The following is a 17,585-nucleotide window of genomic DNA, read 5'->3' on the forward strand; positions in this document are numbered from 1 at the left end:
CCCCCTTGGACCGATCTCCTCAGCTCCCATGGGCGGCGATGGTGATAGCCCGCTCTCCGCGACTCCGCCTGCTCCTCCACCCGCCGAGGACTCGGCCGGGGGCACCCTGGAGCCCCCCGCCCTGCCTCCTCCTCTGGTGGCCCCTGGTGGCCCCTGACGACCTACTCGCCTCTCCAGGACCACTGGTCGTGGGGGTGCCCGACGTCGTGACCACCCCTGTCACTGCGCACCCCCACGGACGGTGGCGTACGCCCGGCGGCCCCGCTCCACTTCGACGCCAGTGACAGCCTCCCGCCGCAGTGCCCGCCTCGATGCGGCCCGTCCGACGGACTCCCCGGCCCCGTCCGTCCCCGAGCGTGTTGAGCTTCGGGCGGTGGCCAGGAACCTCGAGCCAGGTGCAGACTCCATCCCCCCCCCCCAGTTCTTCCAGTTGTTCCTTTTCCGCGCTAGAGGCCGTTCCCCTTGGCCACCTCGCCAAGGTGGCCACTGACTCGGCCATCATCTTCAGGGGGGAAGTTGGACCCCCCTTAAAGCAGATTGCGGCCATTCGGGCCCGCGAGATCCTTGAGGGCAAACTTGTGGAAACACGGGCGCGCCTCCGCTGCCAACCCGCGGAACCAAACTTTTCCCACGACCTATTTGGGGATACCCATTAGTGACTCGCGACTCACTGTGGCTGACCTCCGCCCGACAGTGACCCGGATGTAGCACCGGGTAGAGCCTTGGAAGGGGAGGTGGCTCTTGAAGGCGGCCCGGGTACTCCTAATCAACTCCTCGCTTGCCAGCCTCCTATGGTTTCTCATGAGCTTCTACAGCCTCCATGAGACGCTCCATCAGGAGATCGCCAAATACCAGTCCAGGTTTTTCTAGGCAGGCAAGGGTGACAAGCAGAAGTACCATATGGTGAGCTGGCCCGATATTTGCAAACCCAAGGACCAGGGTGGTCTGGGGATCTTGTCTTCTTGGCGCATGAACATTGCTCTCCTGGCCCAATGGCTCTGGCGAATCGCCAATGTGGAGGGAGGCCTCTGGCTTACCATCATCCAAAATAAGTACCTTCGGAGCCAACCCCTAGCTTTCTGTCAGTGTTCTGGTGGCTCCCAGTTCTGGCAAGCTGTGATTCAGCTACTACCCGTGCTCCGCGTTGGCACGTCCATCTCGGTTGGCTCCGGGTCCTCAACCATGTTTTGGTTCGATCGTTGGTTAGGGGACTCCCCCCTGGCCGCTCGATTCCCGGATCTATTCGCCATAGCAGTTGACCCTCGGGTCTCTGTCGAGACGGCCCTTATTGACTTAGGGCGTCTCACTTTCCGGCGCCCCTTCGGCCCCCTTGAGGTGGCCGCTTGGGACACCCTCCTCCAGGACATCGCTCTTCTTCCGATGGACGTCGAGGGTGCCCCTGACTCTCATCTCTTGGCGACTGGAGCCCTCCGGCCGCTTCTCCACTGAGTCCTTATACACGGCCATCGCACCCTCATCGGCCCCTGAGCCCTTTAGCCTGATCTGGGACATTCGCCTTCCTCTAAAGATCAGGATCTTCCTGTGGCAGTGGATCCGGGGACGCCTTCCCTCTCGGGTAGAGGTCCTCAAGCGTAATGGACCAGGAGATGGGATTTGTCCCCTGTGCGGCACGGTGGAGGATGCTAACCACATCTTCTTCTCTTGCCCCACAGCCCAATTCATGTGGTCCTACTTTCGCGAGACGGTCGGTGGACAGTGGTGCAACACCAACTTCCCCGACTTGCTTGCAGAGATTCACGCCTCCCCCCCTCGCTACCGCCATATTAGATGGCTGTGCGTTGGGGTCCTCGCCTGGACGCTTTGGACTATTCGCAACAAGCTTGTTATTCAGAAAGCGCCTCTTCGACGTGCGACTGACGCGATCTTCAAAATGTGTGGTTACTTGCAACTCTGGCGGCCGCTTAGCCGCTCCCGGGACCGGGACGCCATCAACACCCTCCTCGCCGACCTTCGCTCGATGGCCTTCCACGTGGCGCCCCCGCTGCCGCCCCCTCCTCCGGAGCCCGATTAGACCTGCTGTTCGGGTTGCTGTGTGTGAGTGTGTTGTTTTGTTTCCAGGGCTTGTTGAGCTGTGCCCTCAGCATTAACCCTATTTGCTACCTTGTGTGTGTGTGAGACTTGTGTGTGTGTGTGTGTGTCTGGACCTTGTTGGATGTTTGGCTTGGGCGGTTTGCTTTATAATATAAAGCGGGGCGAAAGCCTTTTTCGGTAAATCTTAAGTAATTTAAGGCTATCAAAAGGTAGCCAAAATACCGAAGTAATCATGCAGTTTTAGAAAAGGAGCAGCTGGCATCAAGAAATTTGTATTTAAACATTGACTGATCATAAGCACCTGATTAATCGCTTGGTTGGCTCCAGTATCATGCAGCTCGGGAGGACGATCAGCTGTGAGCAAGATAACTGGTACGAAATCTTGACTCGCCTCCACCACCTAGATGGGAAACTTGACTGAATATTAGTAATATTATAGACTTTTTTTTTCTCTTTGAAAAATGCAGCATACAATACATGTATTAGCACAAAGGGATCATATGTATGCCTTCATAAGCCATACATTCTAGCCAGAGGGCTTCTGAAAGTTGGCAGTAGCGCATGGTTCGATAAAAAAAGATATGATAAACAGTTCCTGATGATGTAGAAAGCTGGCAGCAGTAAGAAAAGAAAAGAAATTAGGAAAGTGAAATATGCCACTCACCGAAGGGAGAAGATTTGATACAGCAGTTCCTGATGATGTAATTACTATTGCAGGCTTTCTAGAACCTCTCCCATAGCCAAGAGCATGAAATCCAAGTGAACGTTCATCATAACATGATATGCAAGTTGTCAAAGGGTGGCCTGTGGCAGAAAGTGCAAGTGGGGATGACCTTGACCCTGGAGCTATACAAAAGTACTAAGGCAAAGCACATCAGAGCATGGTAGACATGGCAAAACTATTTAGTGTGTTAAGATTACCGTGAAACCAAGTCTGACACACTCTTCAACTATAAGGGATGCCCATGCCGAATTAATGTTAGAGCAGCTCTTAATAGAAGATTCGGTTTTGTTGCTTTCTGAGCGTAGGTCCTACAGGACGCGAGAGAACAGTTTTAGCATTTGTTAACGACAACTTAAGACATCAGAAATTTCTCCTACAAAGAATAAATGGCAGTTCTCATATCTAATTAGTCTATGTCATTGTATAGTTGTATGATTATGTTTGGTGTTCTTTCTCAGAGCTGAAAATTGCTACAAAAAATGTTAGTACGCCAAGGCTATGTTTCCAAATGATAATTCATTGGCGGTTTGGTTGCAAAGGAGACTCAGGTAGAAATTTACCATGTTTGCAGAAAATAAGAAGTGTGGTGAAAAGCGAATAAATGACTGCTCGGACAACAGAAATTTCTCCTACAAAGAACAAATGGCAGTTCTGGTCAGGACAATAATTCAAAGGCACTCTTAACAGAGAGTATAAACTACAGAAAAATTCAAAAGGAAGAAAAATTGATATAGAAATTCTGTTTGCCCAACTTCGGTGTTCATTTTTAGGTGTAAACTTAACTTTACCTTTTTGGTCTGCCAATTTCAGGAATAAGTCTATTTACAGATACTGACACTGGGGCACCTACTAATTCGTTCCGCTCCCACCTTAATGACTCATAAAATCTATAAATTTGACGGGTCTTTAAACTGAAGAAATACTTTGGAGCCATATCAATGGTCTAAGGACCAAAACCTAATCCCGAATTAATATTGCAAAATCGTGATATGTACTTTCCAGCAAGATAAGGACAACGTCAAGAAGCCACAAAGAAAGAAGCACAATAATCTTTTACACAGGAAAAGGTTATTTTAAAACCAAAGCAAGAAATAGTTAATTTCAAGTAACTTACCAAGGTTAAGAGGATACCTTTTGCATGCTGATTTCAGCATCTACTTTGACAAGAACTTCGCCATCCAAGTATACCTGGAAAGGCGGGTCCAGTAAATTCAAACTTAAGACTAAGGTCTTATATGATAATAGGAATATTAGAGTATTGTGGAAATACAATAACCACTGCAGTAACTGTCAGACTGGTTCAAGATGAATGGCCAAAAGTTTGCATAGGTTATGAGCGACTAACTTTAGCATTGGTCATAAGCTAATTATTGGAGGCCGGCTTGTTTTATCTCTCGTTTAAAATGCAGACGCTTCATATTTCAAACAAAAATTCTGTTGCAACAAAGGTTTTTTGATCATAAGAATGGATGAAAGAGATAGCTTTAGATAAATAAGAATCAGTATTGCAAACTTCAACCAATAAGTAGGTACTATCATAGCGGTAACAAGTAAGACCCTGCCCTTCTTATCTTCAAATGAGGAAGCTAAATTTTATTTCAGTCTCAAAGCCACGTGAACTAATTAGGATAAAGGAGCTAGCACATTGGAATAACTGAAATAGCTAATGGTGGTATAAATATTTAACAGGACTGCGGCATCATGACAGAAGGAACTAACATGGGAAATAAATAGGCAAGAGTATGTACTTATATCATCACCAAAGTAGTTAATATACAGAGATATTTACCAACTGAGCATTCACAGTCTCTAACAAATGTGATTCTCCAATGTAATTCGTCATCATGCCTTCATAACAGCTGCTAGCTGCAGAATCATAGCTACCACATACCTACAAGGTGAAGGTGCACAAAAAAGAAGTCCAGTGGTAAAGAAGATATATGCAGACATTCTATGATTTTAAGAACGTTAAGCAACGCAGAAGATCTATCATCATTGTGCTTAGTTTCACATACCTGATTGAAACAAGATTCAAACAAACAAACCGAATCCTCAAATGTATGAGATACAAAATGATCCCAAACCATAGTTGATGATAGCACAGAATAGCCAACAAATTCGGTCAACTCAACCTGTAAATTCAATGTTGCTGAGCATCACGAATGCTACAAGATCAAATATCTATGTGATGCCTGCAAATAATACCCAAAAAACAGTTCTGTAAATTGCCAGAGCCTGTTATATGGATTGTTTGCAGAAAATAAATGTGCAGGAACACAATTCATTAGCTTTTACATGTCCCCCATCACGAAGGAAAATGATTCATTAGCTTTTACATGTTCCTCATCAGAGCTGATTTCCGTTTTTAGCACTTCAGATGTACAATAAATAAATGGTGTACAGCCAGTGACCCAGCCACTGAATCAGGATCTCTAATATGAACGCTCGATCGCCAAATTTGGTCACAGAGCATGTGTTCCATTGCCAAACATTACATAAACTATATATATGGGAAAACACATCCTACCATAAAAATATACTACTTTATCATTGTAAGTATGTTCATATACTATTATGTAGTACTCCCTCCGTTCCCAAATATTTGTCTTTCTAGACATTTCAAATGGAGTACAACATACGGATGTATGTAGACATATTTTAGAGTGTAGATTCACCCATTTTGCTTCGTATGTAGTCACTTGTTGAAATCTCTAGAAAGACAAATATTTAGGAACGGAGGGAGTAGTATATATACTACTTTATCATTGTAAGTATGTTCATATACTATATATAAGATACTTCAAAGTGAGTTACATAAAAATGGCGAGTTGGCCTATGGTTTTTATTATATTTATGAAATACATACATATTTGTACTAAAAAAGAGCATACTCAAAATACAATACATATTACCAAAAAAGTAGTATATATACTACCTAAATATTCTTATATACTGCATACTACGCGTACATACTTTCTGATTTGTATGTACTATATACAACATACAAGATGCAAGTGGTGGTAACTTGTGTATATATAATTATATATAGGACAAATGTTTCCTGCCACCAGTGGTAGTTACCCTCACGTGAGTTTTGTATGTAGTATCTGTCAAAACCAAGAATATGTACATGTAGTATGTCATGTATAAGAATATTTGGGTAGTATATATCCTATTTTTTAGGTAGTATGTACTATTTTTAGTATGTTGTTTCATACGTATGAATATGAAGGTATTTTCAAAATATACAAACACTATGGACTCACATGCAATTTTTTCGTATAGCTTGCTTCAAAATATCTTAGATATAGTATATGGACATATTTAAAATGATAAAGTAGTATATATAGTACCATATGGTAGTATATGGGACATGTGGGGTAACTACCCCCACGTGGTAGGATGTTATATATATAGGGAAAATACATCCTACCACCTGGGGGTAGTTACTCTCATGTCTCATATACAAAAATGTAGTAGTATATATATATACTACTTTCATTGTAAGTGTGTCCATATATAAGATATTTCAAAGTGAGTTACATGAAAAAATTGCAAGTTGGCCCATGGTTTTTATTATATTTGTGAAATACGTACATATTTGTACGTAAAAAGGAGCATACTCAAAATACGGTACATACTACCAAAAAAGTAGTATGTATACTACCTAAACATTCTTATATACTACATACTACGCGTACATACTCTCCGATATGATATACTACATACAGCATACTACGCGTACATACTCTCCGATTTGATAGATACAACATACAGCATACAAAACTCAAGTGGTGGTAACTACCACCGGGTTGTAGGAAACATTTGTATATGTATATATATACATACATACATACCCTTGGTGAAGAATTCTTATTCCTCACCCCACCTTCTCACGCACCCTATAGTCACCGTAAGAACCAAAATGCATGTGAGGTAATATTATGGTGTGTAGTTAAGGTCTTCTTAACACCCACCGTGAGAAAGAAATGTGTCAGGCGTGTGAGATAAGATTACCACATGCATGCTTGAGATGAAGAAATATTATAACATGCGGGTGAGAATTCAATGCATGTGAGGTAAGATTACAACATGTCGGTGAGGTAAGATTACGACATGCGTGAGGTAAAATTACAACATTCAAAAGAAACCATGTGTAGAGAGAGTTTACACCAGGGTGAAGAATTACTTATTCTTCACCCGAGATGATGAATAGACTTATATATATATATATACACTGAGACTTGAAACCGAGACACTATCCCAAAAGACCAATCTAATAGGAAGAGGAGATATGATATACTTAACACCCCCCCCCCCCCCCCCCATTCACATCGTATGTGGATATGGAATGATCAACACCTCCCCCCACTCCCGACGTTGATGTGGATAAACGATTGGGGAAAATGCAGGGACTGAGACTTGAACCCAAGACCTCAGCTCTGATACCATGTTAGATATTCCTATCAACCAACTATCCCAAAAGACCAATTTGATAGGTAGAGGAGATATGATATACTTAGGCCCTGTTCGAACTATCCCAAAAGACCAATTTGATAGGTAGAGGAGATATAATATACTTGGGCCCTGTTTGGTTCACGGGAAAGTTGCAGGAATTTCACGGGTAACACTTTCCTCTGGAAAGTTATCATCAACAGCATTTGGGACAAAGGAAAGTTGAACAGTATTTTGCAGGAAAAAATCCTTCCACGTGCAGATTCCCACCGATACCAGAGGATTGAAAAAATCCAGCCCAAGCCAATGTTTTGGCGGAAGCCCGAGGTAAAGCACTCACGGCTGGCGTGTAAGCCCTAATAAAATATTCCATGGGATGAGATGTTTGAGGTCTAGTCAAAGGCAAGGCAAATAAAAAAAACTGCAGCAATGTCCTTTTAGCTGTACACGCGTAAGATGCTTTCCTGTGTTTTTTTCCATCAACCCGAACACTCCTTCGCATGGTTCCCTCTGCCGTTTCCGATGTTCGTCATTCCTCTGTTTTACAGGAGCGTTCCTTTCCTATTCCTCTATTTCTCTATCTTCCCTTGTTTTCATTTCCCGTGAACCGGACAGGGCCTTAACAGGCTCAACCAACCCATCTTCTGCAAACATGAGTGGGCCTTAGTAGGAACTCTGTGAGATCGCAGATTTATCCTGACATCTGTCAATTGTAGTCTTGGTCTGAAGGGGACGCATTCAGGCATGTGAGTGTGCTTGAGTGTCCACCTTTTAATCACGGACAAGAGATCAAGTAATATCTAGTCACACACATAATATCACATAACTTGCTAGTGCAGGAATTTTTCTGTTGAATTTCAAATGACCTCTACATGAAATGCGTATCTCACACCAAGGTAATAAGAATTCTGCACCCACGGAAAAGCGCAGGTTATTACCTGAGGAATAAAGAAGTAAAATGAACCAGCTTTCTCCTCTATTGACAATAATTCCTCGTTATACTTCATGCCAACTGCTCCATAAGCTCCCATCAAATCTGAATCAAATGAAATATATCTGCAGGAACGAAAATGTCTAATTTGGTTAGAAAAGGTGTCGAATGCTTCGCGAAAGGGAGCATCTGTGCACGAGAACGAGAGAGGCACCTTGATATCATATCATATCCATCTTTTACTTGAGAAGAGGAACCATGCAAGTAAAGTGCAGAACCAACACCAGATATTTCAAGTTGAACTGACGGATTGGAGCTTAGCTTCCTTGATAGATAGAACTGAGGGAACAATGATGATCTCCTAAACTGAGAGCATAACCATTTGAGTGCCTTCGTACTGGGTGGAACAAGTACCTGCAGCATTTGTGTGTTCAATTAATCATCTCCTCTAGGTCTGCTGGTGTGTTCATGGAGGTGAAGGGAAATCAACCAGGTTCACAATGCTGGTAAACGTAATTAGGGAGAAGCTGCTTGTAGTCTTTCAACCTCACAAACATCGTCATATTCATATTTCATAATCAATCAAAATGCAGCGCTGCTCTTGACCGAATCAACTAGTGAATTCCAAGAACACTACACGTAGCGACAGCGCCTAAGCCTATGTTTCGGTTACACAAACTTGCGCCCGCTCACCTCGAACCGGATCACGCCGCTCCCGGCGGCAGGCGGGCTGGCCTTCACCTCCTCGGCGGCCCGCCGCAGTGCGGCAATGCCGTCAACGAGGGTGAGCGCCGGCGGGAGCCTCCGAGTGAATGACACGTCCACGGGGAGGTCACGGTCGCCGATATCATTCACCTCGTCGACGTCGATCACGATGCCCGTTCGCCTCCTGGCGACGGCGTGGAGGAGGTGGAGTGGTAGGCCACTGCCACCGCGGCATTGCCGGCGCTTGTGGTGTTTGTGGAGGCAGTAGCGGCGAAGAGGGGAGACGACAAAAGGGCGGGGGTTCGGGACAGGGAGGAAGGAGAGGGGTGAGCTCGGAGAAAGGGGGACGACGAGCATTTCCGCGACGACGAGAAAGCGAATGGCCGTGGCGAGGTAGTCGGGGTGGGCGTTTTAGAGAAGGATAAGGGCATCCTAGAACTTTTTTTCTTTGGTGAGTACATCTAAGAGCATCTCCAACCTGCGTTCAACGAAGCCGCGCGCTAAATTTTTTTTACAGCATCAAAATAGCGTTTTAGCATGCCGCATGACCGAACATCTCCAACAGACGCCCAAAAATATACTGCCCAGCTAGCAAAGATGACATCTCCAGCAAACACCTAAAATTAACCACACGCACTCGTATTCAGCTCGCCGCCCGTGGCATGCTCGCCGCCATGGTCATGGCCACGGGCCGCCGCCCGTGGCATGCTCGCCGCCGTGGCCGTGGCCCGCAGCCGCGCTCCACCCCGCCGTGACCTGCTTGCCCCGCCGTAGCCTGCTCCTCCCCTGCTCGCCCCGTCGTGGTCGCTCCCGCGCATGCGCCCGCCGTGGTTGCGCCTGCTCCGCCCCTGCTCGCCCCGCCGTGGCCTGCTCCGCCCCGCCGTGGCGCCGCCCGTGCTCTTCCCCTGCCCGCCGCCGCCCGTGGCCGTGGCCGCGCCGCCCTGCCCGTGGCCGGCTGGCGCGCGCACGCGAGGAGGCTACCGGCAGGCGCACGCGAGGAGTTCAGCGCGCGGGAGAAGTTCAGCGCGCGGGAGCTCACGCCCCAAATATCCAGCTTCCGGTTCAGTTTCTTCCGGCGCGCTCAACACTTTTTATAGCGTGCTTTATTATGCCGCGTCCGCTGGAGTGCTACTTTTAACTATGCGCGCGCTAAACTTGCGATTTTTTGGGCGCGACGCTAATATTGTGCGTCTGTGTAACGCCCCGTGACCGATGTGCCAGGTGTCTTCCAGTTATTCGCTATCGTTGCCATGTCATTTACTTGCGTGTTGCATTTCATCATGTCATCATGTGCATTGCATTATCATGTTTTCAAAACTTGCACTCGTCCGGGTTCTCTGAGTTTCTCTCCGTTGTCCGTTCTGAGCCAACCCCACTTGCACGCGCCCGCGGCATGTCCGAAATATTATTTTATAAGTGGCCGGGAAATGTTCTCGGAATGGGTTGAAAGTTGGCATGCGGTGTTGTTTTGTTGTCAGTAGACCGCCTGCCAAGTTTCATCGCATTCGGAGTCCGTTTGACGTCCCAACGGATAAATATAGCGGCAATAGTAGCCGGTCTAACGTCGGACGTTTTCGGTCTCCGGAAACAGTCGCCGGGCCTCCCTCTCTTCTCTTCTCTCAGCTCGAGACCGTCTGCACAGCCCACCTAGTCCATCCTCCTTCCCCTCTTCGCTTCCGGAGTTGCCCGATGCGATCGCACGGTCCGAAACCCTCTCTGCACAGTGCATCGAACCCCTCACGTGAGCGTCCGAAAGTTGTCCCGAACCCGACCCGGACAGTCGTTACCGTTGTGTCTGAATCATCCCCAAACATCTACAAAATGTCTCCGTTTTCTTATTTGGGCGCCCTAGCCTATTTTTCCTGACCGTCCGATTACGATCGGAGGAACGGTTTAGCCCCTGCCCTAATCCCCTTGCTATATAAAGTAGACCCTAACCCTAAAACGTAGGGAGCTGTCCCATCCTTCCTATTCTGCGCCGCCACTCAACCAAATCCTCTCGGGATCCCCTCCCGATCCTTCTCCACCCAACCAGCACCTCCGACCACCTCCCTGGATTTGCGCCGCCGACCAACCGCAGCCGCCAGCCTCCCCTGCTCATGCCCCGAGCCTCCCGTCGTCCAGGAGCACAAGCTCCATCGCCTCGCTGCCGCCAACCGGAGCAGCCCGTCATCCCCGTCCTTGCCGAACCTCGCCGCTTCGCTGGATCCCGCCGTCTCGGCCCCGTCCTCGTCGTCCATACGCGCCTCAAGCCGCGGTCGCCTTCGTCCCCGCAACCCTCGAGCTTCTCGCAGGGAATCGTTCGAGCTCCTCCCGTGGCCCTGTGTCCCTTCATCTCCGCCTCCTTCCGGCCAGCCGTCGCCGGCCAAGCCGAGCAGGCAACAGCATCGGCCACTGCCCTCCATGGAGCCCAAGGCGCACCGCTGGAGCTCCATCCCCGCGCCCGATTTGCTCCAAGCCGCGCCGCCGGCCAAGTCCCTCGACCCACCCACCGGAGCCACCTCCTTGCTGTCCCCGGTGCCGTCGCGCACCTGCTTCCTCTGCTTCGAGGACGAGGCCAGCGCCAAGTCCTCCTCGAGTCCCCTGCCTCGGATCCATGCTCGCCGCGCCAAGTTCTGCAGCTGTACAACGCCATTAGGGAGTCGTCGCCCCGCCAAGTCCCTCGCCGGAGTTAGCTCGTCCCCAAGTCCACCGCCGCTTTGCCAAGTCCCTCGATCCGCCTCTGCTCGCATGCTTCGCCATGGCCGCCGGCCTCTGTTTTCCCGCTGTGAGCAACTTCCTCCATAACCGAGGCTTCGATCTTTTCCTAGATCCGTTCTGGCATGTAGAGGTTATTTAGAGTTGCCACTATGTTCCACAGCAAGCATATCAGCTAGCCCAGTGGCCAGCGCAGCCTCTATCCATTCAAGGGGTTTGGGGTTCGAGTCCCAGCCACCCCAATTTTTGCTTAGTTCTTTCTGTTATTTTGCACTCCCACATCTGCTGCTGGGCTTGCACAGTGCATAGATTCGGCCCGTGTTGTTTTTTTCCTGCCAGGACGAATTTTCCTATTATCTAGAGAACTGCATATTTACAGTTTACCCCTCCATGTTCATGCATTAATAACTCTTGAACCGTGCATCGGTTTAAAATGGTTTAAATATGTAAAATGATTAGTTTTTCATCTAGTTTCATAATATGCCACTTTCATCTATGTTTAAAATGTTTAAAATGATGTTTGCTTATATTTGCCTATTGCCATGTTAAAATGATTTAATTCATAACTAAATAACCGTAGCTCCGTTTTTAACAAACTTTATATGTAAATGGGGTAGAAAATTGCCTAGTTTAACATGGTGCACTCATCTTGTATGTTTAACAACTATAAAATTGGGTTTAGGGCAGAACAGCACCAAACCTAAAATATGCACATGAGGAGTTTCCGGACTTGTTGCTTGTTGTTCCGGCCTCATTTAAACTTGCCTAGATAGGTAGTTTTCATTTGCTTCACCCTCTTGCCATGTTTAACAACATTTAATATTGTTGGGTACATAAACGAGATCAAACTAAATAATTGATGTGGTGCTCCGTCAATATGCAACTCGTTGCATATTGAGCTCCACTTAATTTGTAGTTTTGCTTGTTGCACTTTGCCATGCCATGCCCTCTTTAAACCGGACATGCATCATACTTGTTTGCGCATCATGCCGTGTCTATGTGGTGGTTGTTTACTATGTTGTGTGCTTCTTTCCGGTGTTTGCTTCTTCGGGTTGGTTCCGGTAACGTCGTGATTGTGAGGACCCGTTCGACTACGTCTGTTTGTCTTCTTCATGGACTCGTTCTTCTTCCTTGCGGGATCTCAGGCAAGATGACCATACCCTCGAAATCACTTCTATCTTTGCTTGCTAGTTGCTCGCTCTTTTGCTATGCCTATGTTGCGATACCTACCACTTGCTTATCATGCCTCCCATATTGTTGAACCAAGCCTCTAACCCACCTTGTCCTAGCAAACCGTTGTTTGGCTATGTTACCGCTTTGCTCAGCCCCTCTTATAGCGTTGTTAGTTGCAGGTGAAGATTGAAGTTTGTTCCTTGTTGGAACATGGAGATGTTGTTCCTTGTTGGAACATGTTTACTTGTTGGGATATCACAACATATCTTATTTAATTAATGCATCTATATACTTGGTAAAGGGTGGAAGGCTCGGCCTTATGCCTGGTGTTTTGTTCCACTCTTGCCACCCTAGTTTCCGTCATATCGGTGTTATGTTCTCGGATTTTGCGTCCCTTACGCGGTTGGGCTATTATGGGAACCCCTTGACAGTTCGCCTTAAGTAAAGCTCTTCCAGCAATGCCCAACATTGGTTTTACCATTCGCCACCTAGCCTTTTCTTTCCCTTGGGTCGGCCAGCCCAAGGGTCATCTTTAATTTACCCCCCCCCCCCGGGCCAGTGCTCCTCTAAGTGTTGGTCCAACTGAGCGATGTCCGAGGCTACCAGGGGCAACTCTGGGCTGGCTTACCCGACGTCTGGCTCATCTGAGTGTGCCCTGAGAAAGAGATATGTGCAGCTCCTACCGGGATTTGTCGGCACATTCGGGCGGTGTTGCTGGTTTAGTTTTCCCCTGTCGAAATGTCTTTTTGTACCGGGATACCGAGTCTGATCGGAATGTCTCGGGTGGAGGTCTATTCCTTCGTTGACCGTGAGAGCTTGTCATGGGCTAAGTTGGGACACCCCTGCAGGGATTGAAACTTTCGAAAGCCGTGCCCACGATTATGGGCAGATGGGAATTTGTTAATGTCCGGTTGTAGATAACTTGAACCTTAACTTAATTAAAATGAATCAACCGCGTGTGTAACCGTGATGGTCTCTTTCCGGCGGGGTCCGGGAAGTGAACACGGTTGTTGGAGTTATGCTTGAGGTAGGTTGTTATAGGATCACTTCTTGATCATAGTTTCTCGACCGTGCTTTGCCTTCTCTTCTCGCTCTCTTTTGCGTATGTTAGCCACCATATATGCTAGTCGCTTGCTGCAGCTCCACCTCATACCTTTTACCTTACCCACAAGCTTAAATAGTCTTGATCGCGAGGGTGCGAGATTGCTGAGTCCCCGTGGCTCACAGATACTTCCAAAACCAGCTTGCAGGTGCCGATGAGACCGTGCAGTTGACGCAACCAAGCTCAGGAGGAGCTCGACGAAGATCTTGTCTTTTGTGTTGCCTTCTTTCTAGTTGATCAGTAGTGGAGCCCAGTTGGGGTCGATCGGGGGACCTTTTGTCGCATTTGGGGTTCTTCTTTTATTTTGGCTTCGTAGTCGGGCCTTGATTGTATCTGATTGATGTAATGCTTTATTCATGTAATTGGGTGAAGTGGCGATTGTAAGCCAACTATGTATCTTCTTCCCCTATTTTATTACATGGGTTGTGTGAAGATTACCTCACTTGCGACATTGCTTTCAATGCGGTTATGCCTCTAAGTCGTGCTTCAACACGTGGGAGATATAGCCGCATCGAGGGCGTTACAATCTGTTGGAGATGCTCTAATACCATATTTTTATCCAAATGATAAGTTCACACGAGTTTGGTATGCGGCGTCGCCGCCCGAACTGCTTCATCCCCGTCTGATTTTCTGGTATGAATTTTGAGACTCGTTTCGTTGCCGTGTCACACTCTCGTCGTTCGGTCCGATGGGGGTTTCACCCGAACGATTTTCTCTCCATCACTCTCGACCTGTAACTTTATCTCTGTTCGGTAACGTTGCATGAAAAACTGAAAGTGCGTTATATCGACTAGAGGGGAGTGAATAGGCGATTTTTATGAATCTTCACTGAGGAATTTCAGGGTGAGGAAATTCCTGAGTGAAGAACTACTTGCAGCGGAATAAGTACTCAGAAGTAAACATAACATTGTATGAGCATGGTCTTCCTGATGAAATGAAAACAAGCACAGAGTACAGAAAGCGTAAACACAGGATAACATAGGATAAGACAAACAGACTGAAGAAATTGAACTGAGGAAATAGAGAAAGTCTTCAGTCAAAGTCTTCAAACAGATATGAACAAGCACACAACACAGAAATGAGGAAATGAAAGGGTTGAGGAAATGGAACCAGGTAGCTTGGTGAAGATAATGATTTGGTAGACCAGTTCCAATTATTGTGACAGTTATACGTCTGGTTAGGGCGGCTAGGTATTTAAACCTGAGGACACACGGTCTCGGACACCCAGTCCTGAACACGCAGCTCAGGACACTCAGTCCTCACTGTATTCTCCTTGAGTTAAGGTCACACAGACCTCGCCCAATCACTCGTGGTAAGTTTTCAGGTGACATTCAAACCTTCACAGACTTGGTCACTCGGCGATCCACAATTTCCTCTTGGATGCTCTAGACCATGACGCCTAACTGCCTGGAAGATGCACAGTCTTCAAAGGTAACAAGCGTCGGATCCATGCAGGATCAATCTCTTCAGTGATGTTCAATCACTTTGGGTTTGTAAGTGTTTGGGTTTGGGTTTTGCTAATTTGATGATTTTCACTCAAAGTCCTCGGAGGATGAGATGCTCTCAAATGACAAGTGTCAGTTTCTCTCGGAGTAGCCAACCAGCTAGTGGTTGTAGGGGGCAGCTATTTATAGCCTAGGGAGCAGCCTGACATGATAAGACATAAATGCCCTTCAATGATATGACCGTTAGGTGGGTAGATAATTTGGGACAGCTGGCACATAGCACAGCAACGGTCGAAATTTTGAGTATCAAATTCCTCGGGGCTATCATGTTCCTCACTGTGTAGGCAATCCGCACTGGCGAATTCCTAACTCCTCAATCAGAACAAATTCCTCAAAGATCAGAAGAACTTCGTCTCTGTCACTGAAGAAATTGACTGAGCTGTATGAGAATTTCAATGGCTTCACTCGAAGGGATTGGTAGGTGTAGGATTTTGAGTTGAGCATCACATGGAAAATTTTCCTTAGTATTTCCTCGAACCTCTTTAACAGTGCGGTGTTTACTATGACTCAAAAAAGAGAAAATGAAACTACGAAAACAAAATTCTTCACGCTCCATGTTCCTCGAATGAATACCAAGTCTTCAAGGTCGCACCAATTTCTTCACTTACAAAGTCTTCAGAAATCCAAAGTCTTCAATCGAAGAACTTCATTTTTAGGGGTCGACTTTCTCTGTAAATATCAAACTTCTCATAGACTTATAGACCTATGTACACTCACAAACGCAACAGTCCCTGAAAGTGCGTTATATCGACTAGAGGGAGGGTGAATAGGCGATTTTTATGAAAGTCTTCAAAACGTGGAAGTTATGAAGACAAACGATAGAAATAAACCTATTACCCTGCAGCGGAAGGTAGACTACACTAGGCAAGCCATAGTCAAGTATTCAATAGAGTGAAAGCACAATGACTGATAGCAGCAATGTAGTAAGGATCAGGTAGGAAGATATTGTGAAGCCACACAGAACACGCAGTCACTCAGTGAAGACAAAAGATAGTGCGAACATACAATGACTTCACAAGGAGTAACAGTAAGTAAAGGGAAGGGAAGATGAAACCAGTGACTCGCTGAAGACAATGATTTGTTGGACCAGTTCCAGTTGCTGTGACAACTGTACGTCTGGTTAGGGCGGCTAGGTATTTAAACCTTAGGACACACAGTCCCGGACACCCAGTCCTGAACACGCAGCTCAGGACACCCAGTCCTCACCGTATTCCCCTTGAGCTAAGGTCACACAGACCTCGCCCAATCACTCTGGTAAGTCTTCAAGGTAGACTCCCAAACCTTCATAGACTTCGTTCACTGGCAATCCACAATGTCTCTTGGATGCTCAGAACGCGACGCCTAACCGGCTGGAGGATGCACAGTCCTCAAGTGTAATAAGTCTTCAGATCACACAGACAAGAAGACTTAAGTGATGCCTAATTCTCTTTGGCTCTGGGTGGTTAGGGCTTTATCCTCGCAAGGAATTCTCTCTCAAAGGCTTCGAGGTGGGTTGCTCACAAACGACAAAAGCCGTACTCTGAATCTGAGTAGCCAACCATTTATGGTTGTAGGGGGTGGGCTATTTATAGCCACTTGGCAACCCGACCTGATTTGTCCGAAATGACCCTGGGTCACTAAGGAACTGACACGTGTTCCAACGATCAGATTTCAAACTCACACGGCAACTTTACTTGGGCTTCAAGCAAAGCTGACTTGCCCGACTCTGGACAAGATTCGCTCTCAAAGTCTTCACTCGAAGACATAGGTTTTGTTTAAGCATCACTTCAGTCATTCTGACTGGTTCTCTTGGACCCCACTTAGCAGTACGGTGGTTCCTATGACTCAACACAGAAGAAAGAGAACTACGAAAGATCTAAGTCTTCGAGCTCCATAGGCTTCATGTGGTGTCTTCTCTTGTCATAGTCTTCAATGTGAATATCTTCATATACCACCTTTGACTTCAATGTCTTCATACATTTTTAGGGGTCATCTCTGGTACGAAAACCGAATCAATGAGGGACTTCTACCTGTGTTATCCTGCAATTCTCACAAACACATTAGTCCCTCAACTAGGTTTGTCGTCAATACTCCAAAACCAACTAGGGGTGGCACTAGATGCACTTACAATCTCCCTCTTTTTGGTGATTGATGACAAACTAGTTGAAGTTTTCAACGGGGAATATAATCTGTGAAATTGTAAAGGATAAGGAATTGTCTTCATAAGTTGCAAGGGCTCCCCCTGAAGATGTACATATAAGT

The 17,585-nt window shown here is 46.7% G+C and overlaps 1 protein-coding gene across 9 annotated transcripts in view; it reads right to left on the minus strand.

Moving 5' to 3' along the window:
- The window catches only part of PHYLLO (2-oxoglutarate decarboxylase/hydro-lyase/magnesium ion-binding protein), a 33,875-nt gene extending 24,588 nt beyond the window's left edge, over positions 1 to 9,287 (minus strand). For 2 of the 9 annotated variants that reach the window (XM_087527891.1, XM_087527888.1), the window contains exons 1-10: positions 8,856 to 9,287; positions 8,377 to 8,576; positions 8,170 to 8,287; positions 4,792 to 4,908; positions 4,566 to 4,667; positions 3,908 to 3,964; positions 3,337 to 3,405; positions 2,974 to 3,084; positions 2,717 to 2,911; positions 2,354 to 2,452 (exon numbers count right to left, since the gene is read on the minus strand). In XM_087527891.1, coding sequence (XP_087384017.1) covers positions 2,354 to 2,452; positions 2,717 to 2,911; positions 2,974 to 3,084; positions 3,337 to 3,405; positions 3,908 to 3,964; positions 4,566 to 4,667; positions 4,792 to 4,908; positions 8,170 to 8,287; positions 8,377 to 8,576; positions 8,856 to 9,224 — 1,437 coding nt within the window. In that variant the 5' untranslated portion in view covers positions 9,225 to 9,287. Of the gene's footprint in view, positions 1 to 2,353; positions 2,453 to 2,716; positions 2,912 to 2,973; positions 3,085 to 3,336; positions 3,406 to 3,890; positions 3,965 to 4,121; positions 4,211 to 4,565; positions 4,668 to 4,791; positions 4,969 to 6,633; positions 6,651 to 8,169; positions 8,288 to 8,376; positions 8,577 to 8,855 lie in introns of those variants that run through there. The other 7 variants (XM_087527890.1, XM_048677578.2, XM_087527889.1 and 4 more) reach the window with 6 other exon arrangements.
- Between the last annotated feature and the right edge of the window lie 8,298 nt (positions 9,288 to 17,585).

The sequence above is a fragment of the Triticum urartu genome, chromosome 6A (genome assembly GCF_056163025.1).
Source record: "Triticum urartu cultivar PI428250 chromosome 6A, HENAU_Tu73, whole genome shotgun sequence".
NCBI lineage: Eukaryota > Viridiplantae > Streptophyta > Magnoliopsida > Poales > Poaceae > Triticum > Triticum urartu.